Source organism: Podarcis cretensis (assembly GCF_951804945.1).
Source record: "Podarcis cretensis genome assembly, chromosome: 2".
Lineage (NCBI taxonomy): Eukaryota > Metazoa > Chordata > Lepidosauria > Squamata > Lacertidae > Podarcis > Podarcis cretensis.
The window spans coordinates 43,070,596-43,088,726 of NC_137171.1; the positions used below are offsets into that span (position 1 = coordinate 43,070,596).

General features: G+C 43.0%; 2 protein-coding genes across 4 annotated transcripts in view; one reads left to right on the forward strand and one right to left on the reverse strand.

Moving 5' to 3' along the window:
- The window catches only part of STXBP2 (syntaxin binding protein 2), a 42,071-nt gene extending 37,343 nt beyond the window's left edge, over positions 1 to 4,728 (reverse strand). Inside the window, exons 1-2 of one of the 2 annotated variants that reach the window (XM_079966078.1) lie at positions 4,581 to 4,688; positions 2,016 to 2,156 (exon numbers count right to left, since the gene is read on the reverse strand). Coding sequence is in view for 1 of the 2 variants with exons in the window: in XM_079966077.1 (XP_079822203.1) it covers positions 4,581 to 4,617 (37 nt within the window). In the remaining variant the exon portion in view is untranslated. Of the gene's footprint in view, positions 1 to 2,015; positions 2,157 to 4,580 lie in introns of both variants that reach the window. The other variant, XM_079966077.1, reaches the window with a different exon arrangement.
- Positions 4,729 to 10,929: 6,201 nt separating this feature from the next.
- On the forward strand, positions 10,930 to 16,753 carry LOC307211363 (resistin-like). Of its 2 annotated transcripts, XM_079967906.1 has the most exons (5): positions 10,930 to 10,945; positions 11,885 to 11,920; positions 14,205 to 14,344; positions 16,153 to 16,230; positions 16,554 to 16,753. In XM_079967906.1, exons 3-5 carry the CDS (start codon positions 14,221 to 14,223, stop codon positions 16,688 to 16,690), a joined length of 339 nt encoding a protein of 112 aa, XP_079824032.1. In that variant the 5' UTR covers positions 10,930 to 10,945; positions 11,885 to 11,920; positions 14,205 to 14,220; the 3' UTR covers positions 16,691 to 16,753. The 2 variants fall into 2 exon arrangements, with proteins under 2 accessions (XP_079824032.1, XP_079824031.1); XM_079967905.1 differs by lacking the exons at positions 10,930 to 10,945; positions 11,885 to 11,920 and adding an exon at positions 13,315 to 13,337.
- The last annotated feature ends 1,378 nt before the right edge of the window (positions 16,754 to 18,131 follow it).

Here is an 18,131-nt window from a genome sequence, read left to right on the forward strand (position 1 = left end):
AACTGCTATTCTGAATAATGCTTTTAATATGATAGGGTAGGGGGCACTGGGAATCAGTTTATGGAACCAAGGAGGCAGTGGCCCAAAAAGGTTTTGGAATCACTGCTCTAGATGCACAGAATGGTCTTTCAGACCTTCACAGTAGAACACACAAAGGTCACAGAATCATATATCAGATAATTGTGAAGTTGGAAGGGACCACATGGGTCATTTAGTCCAACCCCCTGCAATGAAGAATTTGTTGCCCAAGATGGGGCTTGAACCCACAACCCTGTGATTAAGAGTCTCATGCTCTACCAACTGAGCTAATACCAGCTTATTAGGTGTGATCTCACTGCTCTTCCAGACATTAAGTCTATGTTTAATGAAGAAGTTCTAGAATCAGCGACTCTTTTGGAATTTGTAATACTGCAAACTTAAAACAATAAATCAAAATCTACGGAAGATCTGAGGTTCAAACTAACAGAGTTAAACAATGGCACATGGTTATGATGCTGAACTCAGCAGTCAGTAAGCTCCATATTCTGTTACTACTCAGCTACTTATACTGTGGTTGTATAGAAGCAAGCAGATGAGAACTATTCTGAGGACTCCATATCACATACCTGTTATTCTTTTGCAAATGGAACTGGTGTCTCAAAATAAGAGCTCACCTGCAAATTCTCAGAGATTGGCTTGACATTTCAGCAAAGGAAGAAGCAAGACTTACAAAATTATTATCTTTAACGGCAAGTGTAAGCAGTCTAGATAACGACTGTTCTTAGCAGTAAAGGCTTCCCCTTTACTCAGAACCAATTCACACTTCAAACAACAAGTATGTTTTATTAAATGCACATCACTTTCTACAGCAAAAAAGTGCAAAGGGAAGATGTGCATTTCTAAACATGTAGTGACATTAAGTAATTTTAAAAGTCATGTCTATGATACAAACAAAAGTTCTTCAACTGATTGAAAGCCTTAATAATTTGAAATGTTCCTTTTCTTCCAGTAGTTATCACTGTACATAAGCCATGAAGAATGAAGGCTATACAGTATGCAAATCCACAAGGTTTGGCTCTCGGCAGTTTTTTATGTCAAGTGTGCAGAGCACTGTGATTCTGGTATTTATTATAGTTGCTAGACTTTAGTAGATTTAATTAGTGTCAGAATGAAACCTTTGTCAGTAAATTCAAACAGGAAGAAAAGGTCAGAGTCTCATAATGCTCATAAACCACCTCCATCATCTTCTCTCTCCTCAGAATGAATGTATTGCCGTATTTTTCGCTCTATAAGACGCACCGGACCATAAGACGCACCGACTTTTTGGAGGAGGAAAATAAGAAAAAGAATATTCTGAATCCCAGAAACCAGAACAGCAAGAGGGATCACTGTGCAGCGAAAGCAGCGATCCCTCTTGCTGTTCTTGGCTTCTGGGATAGCTGCGCAGCCTGCATTTGCTCCATAAGACACACACACATTTCCCCTTACTTTTTAGGAGAGAAAAAGTGAGACTTATAGAGCAAAAAATACGGTAGGTCTGTTCACATATCCTGTAGGAATGAAAACAAACCTAAATACATTCCTTGCTCACATTGCACTTGAAGCACTGGAATTTGCTCTGGGAAGGTTTAGTTAAAGCCCCACCTCTCCTAAGGACTCATTTTTTGGCTTCTAGCAAAATTCTCTTTCTTAACCTCAGGTCCCTAGTTGTTAATAGCAACAAGAGTTATGTATCTTTCATGGCACTATCACTAACAATAGGATTTTGTAAGACACGCTTCTAATTAAGATCGCTTCATACTACTACTTGTAGGTGAATTAGGAAATCTCCTGATGTTTCCTTAAGGGAGGGTTTTAATTCAGTCAGTCTTCACTCATCCATTGGGAATTCAATGGCCTAGTTGCTACATACAGGCAACAAGTGTGCATGCACACGAAAGATCATACCAATAACAAACTTAGTTGGTCTCTAAGGTGCTACTGGAAGGAATTTGGTTTGTTTGTTTCGACTAAGGCAGACCAACACGGCTACCTACCTGTAACTAGAATTTGAAGGGCAGGGATTCTAAAAGAGTAGTAACATCCCACAGATTATCTTTTCACTATCACATTTCTATGAAGTAACACTCATTTGCTACATCATGCATGAAACAACCCAGTGATGACAGTCAAAGCACCTGTAAGTATTAGCAGAGTGTGCAACAGTTTCAAGATTAGCCAATTACTAATACAATGCTTTAATTAAACACCATTTTGGGGTGCTCGCAGGCACAAGCTTTCTTGCATAAAGTCATTAGTTTTATGCATTTGGTTGCTTGCAGCACTACAATGGAAGTCTACCTGATTCTCTCGCTGTGTCCCACTAAGAAAACCTCATTGGGCAATGCTTAAGAAGCAGTATATAAATTACTAGAAAAAAAAATAGTAATATTTTGTTTCCACACCATTATCTTTGGATTTATTTGGTTTGATCCCGTTTCCTTTCCACCCTAGTAGGCAGAATGGGATGGGATGGGTCCAGAATTCAAATAATTTGTCTCTGCTATCACTCCCCTCATTCCTCCCACTGAACCACCTGTGTTTTCAGAGCTTATAAACAAGTGTTTTGAACACCTGCATACACTCCTTTAAAAACAACAATACAAGCCATCAGAAGTGCAGAATGTTAAGATCTCAGAAGTCTCACTGAACAATGCAGGAACTGATCCACCCTATCTCTTTTCCAGCCCTCTCCACACCTTTGCCCCTTGCCACTGCAAGCAGGTAGGGATTAGTATCCAGAGGTAACATCCATAAAATGCAGCCACTTTGTGTAACAAGCATCAAAAGAAAGTACAAGAGTTATTAGAGCAATCTTTCATCTTCTCTCACACAACAGTTGACTAATAGAGGCAATAGTTTACAGTGGTACCTCAGGTTAAGTACTTAATTCGTTCCGGAGGTCCGTTCTTAACCTGAAACTGTTCTTAACCTGAAGCACCACTTTAGCTAATGGGGCCTCCTGCTGCCGCCACGCCGCCGGGGCACGATTTCTGTTCTCAACCTGAAGCAAAGTTCTTAACCTGAAGCACTATTTCTGGGTTAGCAGAGTCTGTAATCTGAAGCGTATGTAACCTGAAGCGTATGTAACCTGAGGTACCACTGTACTTTACCTTATTTCAGCACATTTACATAAAATTAGCATTACAAGCTAACTGGTTCTGTATCACCTGCCTTGATTAAATCTGGTCTTAACCTGCTGCCAAACAAGAAAGCAAGAAACTTATAGCCCACTCTTAGGATGTTTACTCAGGAATAAGCTCAAGGATAATTGTGCCTAGTAGGACTGTAACCTAGAAGTAAAACCACCCTTGACTGTTCAAACTACTTTTAATTGTGAGGAATTATCATACAAATGAGGAATAACAAGCACCCTGGCCAATCCCTACCGTTGACAGAAACTTTGGGTCGGATCTATGATGTTGTTGTTTTTACAACCTGTCCCAGTTTCTGTTATACCATCAAGCATCTCAATGTAAACAGAGTAAACTGATAACTTCAAGCAGACTGTGAGTAAACTGTGCCACTCTTAAGTTGCTACAATTCAGGGAAGGATGCTGCCAAATTGTGAAAGATTTAGCAAACAACTGTGAAGAGAAAGCAAAACAAAGGATACCAGGGCAAAAAACCTCAAGTATATTTAGTACAGGAAAAAAGATAAACTGAGCAGAGAGGACACATTTTGGCAGTTTTCAGATCATCATCATCAAGATGGAGCACGATTACATATTTCGAATAGGCACTAAAGACCAGACAGAAAGAAATGCTTTTAAATGATAAGACATAATGTTTAACTTGTGTAAGGGTGGCGGAGGTGGGGGTGCATCCTAAGAACAGTTTAGTGCTGAAACTCTTTAAAAGGAGGAATCTCTTAGAGAGGAGGGTTCAGTGACCACAGTTAAAGATTACATTAGCAATGCCTGATCACTTAATTCAGAATAAATGGATAGAATCAGAGTTGGGAGGGATCTCCCAGGGTCATCTAGTCCAACCCCTGCAAGGCAGGAATATTTTTGGCCAACGTGGTGCTCGAATCCTTGACCCCCTGAGATTAATGAGTCTCATGCTTTAGTGTACTGATGGTGCACAGGGGAAGAATACGAATACTTCAGACGGCACTGCCTAGGAAACACCAACCGGAGTTTTAAAGCCCAATTCTCACGTTCTAAGAGAAGAGAGTCGGCGCCCTGCCCTCGCCAGGGAGTGCTGATATCATCGAGGCACCTGTGACTACGCCAAAAAGCGCAGAGATCTCGTGTGGGGACCCTCCCCCGGAAGACACAATATGAAATATGGGGGGGGGGTGAGGGAAAGAGGGGGGCCAGCAGCGTCCCCCATCTTGACTGGGCAGAGTCGCTCTCCGCGATTGCGTGAAAGGCTGTGTGACAGGGAGGAAACGACACCCTTTCATCCTCCCCACCCACCCCGAGAAAGCCAAGAACTGCGCGCTCTCTCACACGCGCGCGCACGCAAATATATCTGGATACACACAGGGTGTGGGGCACGCGTGTCGTGCCCCCTGTCGGGCGAGCGCCCTCCTCCCGCCGCCTGTCCCCACTCACTCTCGCCCACTATCGCCTTCAGTCCCGCCGGCGCCATGACTCCCGCGTCCCGCTTCGGCTCCTGCTGTCCCAGAGGCCAACACTTCCGCGTCTGCAGGCGGGCGGAGCCGACCTCGGGACTCGCCCCTTTTGTGAGCCGGCCTGCGGGAGGCGCACCTCGGGCGTGCAGGGCGGGGTGCTCCGCTTCCGCGCGGAGGGGCTGCCCGAGCGCACCTGCGCACCACGCAGGCTGGTCTTGCTCTGACAGGACGGCCGGCCCCTTGCAGGTGAAGTGCCGCCCAACTCCGTGCACGGGATCGGGCTACAAACCCGATGCCGGAACAGGATGGCTCCACAGACAGATGCACTTCGCGCAGCGGCCTGCGGGGCGGCGCCAGGCAGGACGCGTGGCAGGGCGGGGTGCATCTTCCAGCTCGCGGCGGACACGTGTCCAGGGGTGTCAATACTATGAATAAAATATTGGGGGTCCGGGTAAGCCCCGTCATGGGCATAGCCAAGCAGAACGGAGGGGGAGCTGCTCCTCCTAAATCAATACAAATCTGATGATATGCCCCCCTTGTTATGGGTCAGGAAAAGCGTGAGCAAAAAGAATCAGTTCATCTGGTGGTTTCACAGGTCCTGAAATGAAGCAAAGGCACGTTTTATTTTGACATTATTGTCCCAGATCACTCCCTATCACCCACAGGAAACAAGCTTCAGACATCTGAAGGCAGCCCTGTTTAGGGAAGTTTTTAATGTTTGAAGTTTTATTCTGTTTTTAGTGTTCTGCTGGGAGCCGCCCAGAGTGGCTGGGGAAGCCCAGCCAGATGGGCGGGGTAGAAATAATAAAATAATAAAAATTATTATTATTATTATTATTATTATTAAGCTTCCCACCTGCATTTTCTGCTTAAACTTCTAAGCCCTTCAGTCGTTTTCTGCAGCTGCTCCCAGTTCATGACAGTGCAAGGCCTCAAGAGGGATCTCCTGCTCTTTGTAGCAGCAGCAGCTGCTGCTTCCATATTTCAGTTCTTGAGCCTTTGCATTTCCTTGATTTTGCTGCAGCTTCTCCTGCCACTCCACCAACAATATCACATACTTTCACCACTTTTCTTCCTGCCCACCCTTGGGAACCTCCACATTCCTGAAAACAGTGCAAGGCCCACTTTTGCAATTACTGTTATCTCTTTACCATTCAGATAAATGCTAAACTGAAGACTTTACTTCACTGCTTGGGCCCAGAAGGTCTATACAGTGGTACCTCGGGTTACATACGCTTCAGGTTACAGACTCCGCTAACCCAGAAATAGTACCTCGGGTTAAGAACTTCAGGATGAGAACAGTAATCATGCTCCGGCGGCGCAGCAGCAGCAGGAGGCCCCATTAGCTAAAGTGGTGCTTCAGGTTAAGAACAGTTTCAGGTTAAGAACAGACCTCCGGAATGAATTAAATACTTAACCCGAGGTACCACTGTACTGTATTAATCTATCCTCCCTTCCTGCTGTGGCACAGGATGCAAATCCGTATGAAGTACTTCGGGATGAGCACTTTAATTCCCATATAAATGTGATTGCTGAACAGTACATATTCCCTTTCAGGGTTCAATTACCAGGAGACTAGATCAATATGCAACTGCATTATGTGCATTGAGTGCCACTTGTGTTTTTGGCAACATATATGAATAAATGATTAAAGACCAATTGTTCTGGAAACCTTCCAGACTTCAAAGGAAACCCTTAATGGAAAGGCAGCTTACTTTGAATGTAGCTGTTGAAATAGCAAGAAGGCTGAGAATACTCTTCACTGTGCCAAATCCAGTGCCAGATTTATATATAGGTTAAGTAGGCTGAAGCCTAGGGCCTCTAAATCTAGGGGGCCTCGCCAGCCTGCCCACTCCCCAGCAGGCAGTCTCCCCTCTCCCAAAATTGCAAACCCAAGACTTCATGTGAGCGCAGGACAACTCAGGCCTCTAAATCTAGGGGGCCTCGCCAGCCTGCCTGCTCCCCAGTTCCACAGTCTCCCCTCTCCCAAAATTGTAAACTCAACACCTCGTGCAAGGACAGGGCAACTCAGGCCCAGCAACTATTAGACTTAGGGCTAGCTAGTGGGGTCCAATTTGAAGCAGTGGGGCACAACTTGAATTTTTTTTTTTGTAGGGCCCCAGTTCACAGCCAAAGTCTGCACAATCTTATAGATATAAATAAAATCCATCTAGGTTGCCCTGGTGCAGGGTCCCCTTAGGAGTGGCCCACGGGGCCCCAATTTGGCCCAATTGCTCCAATTGCCTTAAGGTCAGCCCTGATGAGACTGTGCAGGGGTTGGACTGACAAGCTCTGCACCTTCTAGGTCCCTGGTGTCACCATTCAGAGTACAGACTCAAGGACTTGTTATGGAAATAAAGGGAGGGCACTTACTGGAAATCAGTTTTGTAAACTCTTCCCCCCCAAACCCCAAGACAATGAGCCCAGCCACCTTTTATTCACAGTCACATAAGCACTACACTACAGCATGGCCATAAACTTGTACGTTCAACTGCTGAAATATACACCCAATATGTAGCAAAGGTGATTTATGTTACTGCTTTATGAACGAACACTGTGTTTTATGAATGAACTCTATTTTGTGAATTACCTAAGAGCCACCAACAGGGAGCTCTAGAATCTGACAGCTAACCAATTGGGTACTACCAAACAGTGACCCCTGTTGCTGAAAGCAGGTAACCAGCAGGAAATGCTTCAGCTCAGCCTTTGCACTGTTGACTGAACATCCCCTGCTGTGCAGTTAATAGAGAAAGCTCGTAAATTGTATCCCTTCTAGCATCCTGGCCAACTCTATTACGTTGGTGTAAACCCTGGTGCACCAGAAGCACAGAATAGCAGCAAATAAAATCCGCTCATACGTCAACAACTGATAAGACTTGTCAACCAGTTCTTCCAAAGTCTTCCTAAATGATAAAGGTCCAAAATACAGGCCAAAAGAGAGCAGGTATTGGAAGAGCGAGGCATACAATGGGCACCACCAGTGAAAAGGCCCTGCTCTGTGTAACTCCTGCCCTGTCATTTGCTAGGGTGCCCACTTACCCTCCTTCTTGACATGGAATGCTCTCTGTTGGAGTCTCCAGGTCCAATACAAAGACCATAAGAAGGGAGAGCAGGGACCTTGAAGTTCCCAACAGCTGTTAAGCAAGCAAGCAAACACACAGGTCACCTTTGTCACAGTCAGAATGCCTATGTTCTGGCCAGGCCTCCACCCAATCTTGTTTTTGTACAATCCTGTTTGTCCTCAGTAACCAAAATTATGTTATCAACATATACAAGCAGAAAAGTTGTTTTCCTTCATTTGCAAGGAATTGTACAAAACCAATAAAGAAAAGTTCAAGGGTGGCAAGAGAAAGCAAACTAAAAATGCTTTTGCAGTTCATCAAAACTATCCAGCAATATCAAATTATAGGAAAACTGGTGCCTCCTTCCCAAATCCCAGGAAGCTTCTGCCCAGCTTAGGGAGGCACAATGTTCTGACGGGGTCCAAGAACCTGCCCGCCACCTTCCTAAAGCCCACTCAGCTTTGGGAAGGAGGCTGGAGGGCTCTAGCATCCTGTGCTTTTGTAGCTAGGGGGTGCTCTTGATCCATCATTTTCAAAACACTGGTATCCTCAACAGCATAGAATGCCTTTTACAGCTTACATTTATTTGTTGAATTTATATCTTGCCTTTACTCCCCAAACAGCCCAAGGTGGCACACACATCCACATTTTTAAAAAGTATTCTAAAATAGCTAAAATATTCTAAAAGCAGTTAAAAAAATCTAAAAGCAGTTTCAGTTAAAAACATTCTAAAAACATTATTTTGCCTAATGATCTGAGGGTCGCAAGGAACAGTATTCTGCGGACACGAAATGTGAACTCCTGAAAGAATGATGGAGGCATATGGCATTCCACAAACGGGGAACAACCATTGATTGCAAAGGCTCTGTTATGTGCCACAAGTCAGTGCCAACTCAGATCATAGAGTCTGGAGGTGCTTGATGTTCAGAAGGCACAATTTTAGGTATTTGGGTCCCAAGCCATTTCGGGCTTTATGTGCTGGTGGGAATATCTTGAATTGGGTTTTTTATCTCACTGGCAGCCAATTCAGTGCTTTCAGGACTGGTGACACATGATTCCACCAGGCTGCCTCACTTACCAATTCAGTAGACACATTGTACACTAGTGCAGCCTCTGGACCATCTTCAATGGCAGCCGCAAGAAAAACACATTATAGTAGATCACACAGAAAGTCACTAGACCTTAGTATAAACATCCTGATCCTAAGAGTTGCAAAAATATCATTATATCTAATCTTTGTGTTCACCAGCAAACATTAATTATCACCCTCTCGTAAGCAGGAACCAGACGCCACATAGACAATGAAATATTTTTTGTGGTACACCTATTATTCAGGAACTACAGAGAGAAAGATGTGGCCTTCCCATAATTAAGCATGTCCGCCCCCCCCCCCCAATACTTCAAATCTATTTCAGTAAACACAATGGTAAGCTACCAGGAATGACAATAGTTCAAAAAACTTAGGCATTACATTATTCACTCTCTCAGGAAGCCCTATAGAGATTAGTTAGCATGAAACTTTACTTTTCAATGGTTAGCTCATAGGTCCAACAGGACCTCCTCTTTGCTCCTCGAGGATCTCAAAGATCAACCCTGCGCTTTGCTGGACCACATACCAAAGGAACAGGTGAGAGACACTGTTATCTTGCTGGCACAGAATCCTGAAGGTGAGAACTTAACTCTCAGAGAGCTATGATCCCTGACTTTGCATTCCACTTGCCCAACTTTGGGCTCAACCCTATGACCCTGAAATTAAGAGTATCATTCTCTGCTAAGCTACATATCTGTTTGCAACTACAGTGGTACCTCGGGTTAAGTACTTAATTCATTCCAGAGGTCCGTTCTTAACCTGAAACTGCTCTTAACCTGAAGCACCACTTTAGCTAACGGAGCCTCCTGCTGCCGCCACGCCACCGGAGCACAATTTCTGTTCTCATCCTGAAGCAAAGTTCTTAACCTGAAGCACTATTTCTGGGTCAGCGGACTCTGTAACCTGAAGCGTATGTAACCTGAGGTACCACTGTAGAGAGGTGGAAAGTGAACTGTGTTTATTTGACTGTACCTTTTGCTGCCATGGGAGGAAAGTTGTGTATGCTGTTGACCATTCCTATGTTTAACCTTCTTCATAACAATTATTTAAAAAAATTCTTTTTAGTAAACTTTAAACCTTTAATCTTAAAATTTGGGGGTCTCCATTGATTCAGCACCCACATCTAAAAGTCCAGTTCCTCACCACCTTGGAGGTCCTTGGGGGAGACCCAGGGATGGTTTTAGGCTGTGTGGTGGAAGGTAGCCTTGTAGGAAATTAAATCCTTTCACCTGGTAGCAGTAAAGTTTTAAAGGGAAGGGTGTGCAATCAGAGGTGGACACTCTGTCCTAGCCAGAACTCCCTTCTGCACATGGCTCAGGTCCCAGGGTGCAGCTGGGGAGCCGTCAGCCCTGCTTGTGCTGTGCTGTGTAGTTGCCTCTCGAGGCGGCAATAATGCAATAACACTGGGAAGTTTTGCACAACTAATAAAGTGGAATGAAGCATGGACAATCCAGTATAAATCCACCAGTAAAACAATAATATTTTGTCAATGACGTGCTACAAAATACACCTGTAAAAAGACTCCCATCAGTCTGTAGGGACCCCCAATATATCTAAATGTCACTGATTTTATTACAGTACTCTTGCCAGAAACACGACCATCTGACTGGTTTTTATCTTTGTAGCTGGGCTTAGTTTTGTTGGAATGGTTGTTCAGATATTTAATTTGTGTCTATCTTAGGGTTGGATTTGATCTATCAATGGGTTGATTTCATTGACTATAAAAACGGTTTTATTGTATGGTTTAATTCTCACTGTTTTCCTTTGTATGTCTCCAGGATATTTATGATAAATAAATACACCATAGTGCACATGCCACCCTTTTCAAATATCTACAGGTACACTTCAATGTGCCTGGTGTTCAGCCTCCACCCTATTGCAAAACACCACTGTAAATGGACAGCTGAGAAGTGGAAGCTGTTTGCACAGTCTTTGCTGTTTTGCATAAAAAATGTTTGAAGTAGATTTATATCACTAAAAGCTTTCAGCAGTAAGGATGCCCCAACCCCTAACACTAACCAGGAAATATTGTGATAACATTGTACAACGGGGTGTTCTAGGGGGTGTCCCTATTGTGGACAGGTTGTATATGTGCACCTTTGGGGCAGAGGAGTAAAATGTTTTGAAAGGTGAAACCAGTCAGGTGGGCGTGTTTGCAAAACTGTACTTAAAGCGGGGGTAGTTTGGTTGGTGAATGAAACTTCTGTGTATAATTTGTTGCTGAAGTGGAATACAATAGATGAGACAGTTAAATCAGCCATGATTAAATGGGCACAGGACGTTGGACATGACATTATGTTTGCTGACTGGGAACAGTTATGGACCACCGGTATTAAATTTACGGCATGTAATGCCCTAAGAGAAAATATTATGAAAATGATTTACAGGTGGTACATGACCCCAGCTAAGCTGGCGAAGATTTATCATCTGCCCAACAATAAATGTTGGAAATGTAATGAGACTGAAGGTACCTTCTTTCACCTTTGGTGGACCTGCCCAAAGATTAAAGCCTTCTGGGAAATGATTTATAATGAAATTAAGAAGGTACTTAAATGTACTTTTCACAAGAAACCAGAGGCATTTCTCTTGGGCATGGTCGGCCAATTGGTGTCAAGGAAGGATAGGACTTTTTTTATGTACGCCACTACAGCAGCAAGGATCCTTCTAGCAAAGTATTGGAAGACACAGGAACTCCCCACACTGGAAGAATGGCAGACGAAAGTGATTGACTTTATGGGATTGGCGGAGATGACTGGCAGAATCCGTGACCAAGAGAAGGAGACGGTGGAGGAAGATTGGAAGAAGTTCAAAGCTTATCTTAAGAACTGTTATAATATTGATGAGTGCTAAAATGTCAAGGGGAAGGAAGATGCAGAATTGCAGCTGAAAATGTTATTTAAGGTGAAATTGAGAAAGATAACAAATTTAAATTTAATTGGCTAAAAGGGTTGCTGAAAAATTGTAAAACAAGGATGCAAAAAAGGTGAGGTATGGGGAAGTCCGAGAAAGGAGGCTTATGAAAATGACGTTAAGAATTTATATTTGTGTGTTTGTTTGTATTGGTGGATGTTTTTATGTCGTTATTGTTTTGTTTTAAAATTGGAAAATTAATAAAAATTATTATATAAAAAAAATGAAACTTCTGGAAAGAAAATTGTGCTTTTGAAGGTACTTGGCTTTTGACAAAGTAATGATGAAAAATAACAGTAGGCAGGCTTTTATATCTTCTGGATTCATATTCCAAGTAAGGCTATCAACAGATTGATGCTGTACATTAATGTCTTAAGATATATATTGATAATTCTTGCTCATAAATGATCTGATTAATAGCTTATCTCTAATAGACTTAATTAATTAATTAATTAATTAATTAATTACCAATTAAACCCTCAGTAGAGACAATGTTTTGAGAAGGCTGAGGGAAGTATCTGTATTCATATCTGTATTCTTTTGACTCTGCGGCAGATTCAAATTGAATTGGGTTAGGAATGTCATCTTAATTGCACTTCAAGGACCTTAGTTTCAATTAACTTTTTTTTTAAAAAAAATCCAACCTGGTGGTGATTATAAATAATAATTAAGCTATACCATGGGATTGATACCACCTTCTGCAAGTTAATTGATTCCCTCCTTCTCCAAGGTGTTTTTATTTTTCTGAAGGACAAACTACACATAACACGCAAAATGCCTTCCATCTTCCTTTCTCCCTTCCTGATCCCAGATGCCCATTTATCCTGGGAAATACACTTCTGGAATTCCACTGGGATAGAAATGAGAGCTAAAACAGCCAGTGGGGAGGAAAGTTTCATATGCCCTTCGGCATGGAGGTTGTGCGCTGAAAGCCCTACATTTTTCTGTATATAGAAAATGAAAACCTTGATCCTGTCTTTCACACATTGACATGTAGCATGTAGTTTGCCCCAGATGTATCAGCATATGCTATCTGTAGTATTGGTTGGGAGGTTCAGGCCACGTTTATACCATATATTTAAAGCACAATGATATCCCTTTAAACAGTTACTGCTTCCTCCAAACAACTCTGGGAGTTGTAGTTAAGGGTGCTGAGAGTTGTTAGGATATCCCTATTTCCCTCCCAGGGCCACAATTCCTAGAGTGGTGTAAGAATCAACCCGTCTTTGCAGGCAACCCTAGTCATTGTAACTCTGTGAGGACAATAGAGGTCTCTTAGTAACTCTCAGTACCACATTAGCTATATACCCATCCATGACCAACAGTATACTTCTGTCTTATCTGAATGAAGTTCTGCTCAGTTGCTTACAGCCACCAGGTAGTTCAGGTTTTCAGCCATGGGTCAGATTTGTGCAATTCTCCACCTCTCCCCAGTGCAACATTTCAAAAAGAAGCTTAGTCTTGCTCAAGTGACTCGGAGAGACTTATGGCATAAATTAAATAGTGATGATGACTTATAATCTTAGATGTCTTCTAGTGACCGTGTCATTGGTGCAGGTTTGCTGACACTGTGTGTCCTGCATGAAAAGAAACACACCTAAAGAAAATCCCCAAACAGATTCTCTGACAGTGCTCAGCCTCAGCGAGCTTAGCACCAGCACTGGAAAATGTCAGGGTCAGTATTGCAGCCTACCAAGGACAGAGAACAGGCATAGGAAGTCCTAAATCAGACAGCAGTGCCTCCCACCCTCCCTTGACTGGAAGCAGAGGTGAAAAAGGGAAGAGTGGGAATTCTCTCTGCAGTAGCACCAAGAATCCTGGGGGCCTTACATTTCCTTTATGGGAAACATTGCAGCACCCACGTGGCCTCTGTAATACAAAAAGTAATAGACCTCATGACCGCATACAGGTATCTTCAGTTGGTTCCAATAAATACATTGTTCCTACATGGGTGGCGCTGTGGGTTAAACCACAGAGCCTAGTGTTTGCCGATCAGAATGTGGGCGGTTCGAATCCCCGCGACGGGATGAGCTCCCGTTGCTCGGTCCCTGCTCCTGCCAACCTAGCAGTTCGAAAGCACGTCAGAGTGCAAGTAGATAAATAGGTACCGCTCCGGCGGGAAGGTAAACGGCATTTCCGTGCGCTGCTCTGGTTTACCAGAAGCAGCTTAGTCATGCTGGCCACGTGACCCGGAAGCTGTACGCCGGATCCCTTGGCCAGTAAAACAAGATGGGCACCGCAACCCCAGAGTCGTCCACAACTGGACCTAACGGTCAGGAGTCCCTTTACCTTTACGTCTTCTTATGACTCAGCTCTTACTTTTTGGTTAGACTGTGATGCTGATAATCCCAAGGTTGCAGGTTTGATCCCCATATGGGATGACTGCATATTCTTGTATTGCAGGGGCTGGACTAGATGATCCTCAGGGTCTCTTCCAACTCTATGATTCTACTTCCTCATGCTTTTCCTCCAAATTTTGCCATTCGTGACATGGCATAGTATGCAATAGCTGGAAATTTTTTATTTTTTAAAATCTGTACAGGAAATTCTTCACCAGCATGATGAAATTCACCATATTCCTGATCTTTGCTGTGGTGTTTGCTGCAAAATATGCAAGACCTCAGTCATGTGTTATCGATACTCTGATTAATGGGAAGATCCAGGCAGCAATTGATTCCAAAGGTATTTGGATCCAAGGCCCCTTTATGATGCTTGAAAATCTGTTCCCCATTGTCATTCTAAGATTCCCAGGTTCTTCCAGGATTGTCTGTTTCTAATAATAATGTTGAATGCTTCATTTGGAGATTATTGCATCACCTAAGTTTTACCCACTGTAAGGTAAAAAGGGGCATGAACCGTAAACCCATTACCCATACCAGAAAAATCTTTCCATTTTTCCTAGATTAAATTCACTCCAGTTTGGTAAAGTTTGCTTCAACTGGGGATCTTGTTTGATTCATAGATGTGATTTCTCATTGGAAAGTGTCTGGAGATGCTGCAATTCAGAGTTGTTGTTGTTTTTTGTTATTCTGCTGTATTAAAGAATTTATGTTAGCTCTAATTGTGATCTCTAATTAGAGATCACACTAGACAAGAGTTTCAAAAAGCATGGGGAAAATGCAGAGAATACTTCACAAAACAGTGCCCTAAAATATATACCTGGACTTGTTTCGATTAATGTCTGCAGGAGACTCTGTGGATATTTAAGTTATAATTAGAAAAATCTTAATAATTGTTCATAAAGGAAACAGTTTATAAGAAATAAATAAGAAGGCCAGATACAGGATAAAGAAAGTCTTTTATTTCATTGTTTGTATTGTTATGCTCACTGTATGTTATGTTCACGTTTAATGAGGGTGGATTGTGTATTGGGGTGGGGTGTTTATGTTATGTTGTAAATATTCCAATAAAAAAGTATTTAAAAAAAGAAAAGAATTTATGTTAGGATAGCTGGCATTTTCTGTAATGCATAGTTAAGAGTCCAATGGAGAAATAACAGCTAATGCTTTGATTTAAGTGAGTTTAAAATGCAAAATTGAACATATTGTACTAATTTTGAAAATTGGTTGGCAAATTGTTGTTGTTTTTCTTGCAGTTGCAAAACACACGATGGTGATGTAGGGGAAACAGAAATGTTAATTGTTTGCTTTACAGCTGAAGTGGCACATAATTTAATTTAATTTGCTTTAAATCAAGGGAAGAGAAAGTGGCAACGCTAATGTTTAGTCTTGTTTTCTTGTTGCTCAGATGGAGAAATCTGGGGAGACACTCATTTCTGCTCCCCGTCTTTGTGTAGACAGACACAAAAATGATTAGTAATTTTGTTAACAAGGAACAACCAAGAACCAAGAGGATTAAAAAAAAAAAGTTTTCAGACTAGGAGATGCCTGTCATAACTTTTCTCTTGCCCTGAGAATTCCTTAAGAGATGTGAACTGTACAGTTGTCGATTGTGTGAAAGATTTTGCATCTTCAGGAGCTACTGATATATAGCATGCACAAGCAATTCAGAGAGATTCATGTGACAAATGTAATATGGAAATCAATCTTGCATCTTTGAAGGAGTAGGATGATTTTTTAGCTATGGGGTCAAGCATACAAGCCTTCTCTTGGAGGGCAAGGAATATACAGTGGTACCTCTGGTTACGTACTTAATTTGTTCCGGGGGTCTGTTTTTAACCTGAAACTGTTCTTAACCTGAAGCACCACTTTAGCTAATGGGGCCTAGCGCCGCCAGAGCACGATTTCTGTTCTCATCCTGAAGCAAAGTTCTTAACCTGAGGTAATATTTCTGGGTTAGCGGAGTCTGTAACCTGAAGAGCCTGTGACCCGAGGTACCACTATACTTCAAATGTATGGGGTGTATACAGCATCAGAATGAATATTATGTTGCTTGTAGCTGTCTAAATAGCAGCAAGAACAAAGAAAGCTTTTCTATTTGAGCAACGATGGCATGCAGTAGAATCCTAACCCTCCTGTCTTTATTTACAGTGCACTCACTTCTGGCAAAGAGAAAGCTGATTTGCACAACCGCATTTTCTCGTGGTGCTAATGCCTACTGTCCTTCAGGTAAGACGTATTTTTGGGAGAAGAGCAGAGACTGGGAGGGTATTAGGAGCAGGGACATGGAGGACAGGAAAATGACTTACTCTCTGGGTAGCAGCTAAAAACATCTCCATGGATCTCTGCTTGCTTTGTTTGGTCATGCGTATAAAATCCAAGGTCATGGCTCAGGGAAACTGGTTGGGTGTCTAAAACTGTGGCATTAGCACAGCAGCACCAAGGACTTGCATCTCAGCTGTGATGGTGTCTGATTAGATGGATATACTTCACATCATGGGGATAAAAGTGCTCTGCTGCCTGTTTCTCTAACTTCTCTCTTCTACTCCCAGGGTACCTGGCCACTGGATGTGCCTGTGGAATGGCTTGTGGTTCCTGGGATATTCGTGGTGATACTGCCTGCCACTGCCAGTGTGCCAACACTGACTGGACTTCTGCCCGGTGCTGCAAAGTGGCCATTGTTGGCTGATATCTCCCCAGCTCCCTGTTGACTCCAGTTTCTATGCTCAATAAACTCGCTTCTATGATTTTATGAACATTCTTTTGGATTAGTCTTTTTTTTTAATGTATCTCAACAGTGGCAGCTGTTGAGAGATGTCAGAAATCCATCTTCTTCTACTTCCTGGTGTGACAAATTCACGAGTCTTAAAGGAAAATAACAACAACAACAACAACAACAATATATTTATACCCTGCCCATCTGGCTGGGTTTCCCCAGCTTCCTGCAGCCAATCAGAAGCCCTGCCTTGGTTTCTGTATGTTTGAGAAGTCAAACGGACTTCCGGAACAGATTCCGTTCAGCTTCCAAGGTACGACTTATTATCTGAAAGGATGCACAGCAAAGTCAGCTAAAACAAAATCTTAAGCATTTCAAAAGAAAACATTACTAAAGAAAGTCAAATATAAAATGTATATTTAAAACAGCATAATTAGCAAGATAATAAAATAGTATCATAAGCATAGAACATATCAGCTGCTGTTGCTGCGAATTCTGCCAATGGTGGTTCCTGGTGGCTGTGGAAGTTCAGGCTCAGTGACCTAGGTCTGTATTAAGGGACAGCCAAGATGGTCTCTGGTCTCTTCGGCAGCTTCAGCTTTTGCAAGAATGACATTGGGGAAGCGTTGCAGAACAAATAAGCAGTATAAATCCACCACTAATTCACTATTTTTGTGTCAATGACATGCTGCAGAATACACCCACAAAAATCTGCACCGGTCTGGAGCGGTCCTCAATACCTCTCAATGTCACTGATTTGATTTGATTGCAGAATCATGACAATTTGACTGGTTTTTCGCTATTGTAGCTGGGCTGAGTTTTGTTCGATTAGTTTAGGGTTGCCATATTTCAAAAAGTGAAAATCCGGCAAAGTTGTTGAGCAAAATCTCCAAAAGTTGAAAAGGGCACAGTCCTTCAATGGCTGCGCTCGTTTGTCTCTGGTCAGGGACAGAGGGTGACGCTTGGGGGGGAATTGTCATCGCGCCACCCCTTGGTGTGTGGAGTGCCTCAGGGTGCGATACTCTCCCCGATGCTTTTTAACATCTTTATGCACCCCCTTGCCCGGCTTGTCCGGAGTTTTGGGCTGGGCTGCCATCAGTATGCCGATGGCACCCAACTCTATCTGTTGATGGATGGCCATCCTGACTCGGCCCCAGACACACTGACCAGTTGTCTGGAAGCTGTGGCTGGATGGTTACGTGGGAGCCGGCTGAAGTTAAATCCTTCGAAGACAGAGGTCCTCTGGCTGGGACGGGACGATATGGGATTGAGGGGGCAACTCCCATCTCTTGCGGGGTGCAATTAGTGCCAGCACCGTCCGTTAAGAGTTTGGGTGTAATCTTCGATACCTCCCTCTCTATGGAGGCGCAGATTACAGCTATAACAAAGGCGGCATTTTTTCAAGCTAAGCAGT

What these genes read in the sequence shown, in the direction of transcription:
- LOC307211363 (XM_079967905.1), top strand. An exon ending in GGCAGCAATTGATTCCAAAG is followed by an intron (nt 14,345 to 16,152) that starts GTATTTGGATCC and finishes CTTTATTTACAG; the next exon opens with TGCACTCACTTCTGGCAAAG. An exon ending in TAATGCCTACTGTCCTTCAG is followed by an intron (nt 16,231 to 16,553) that starts GTAAGACGTATT and finishes TTCTACTCCCAG; the next exon opens with GGTACCTGGCCACTGGATGT.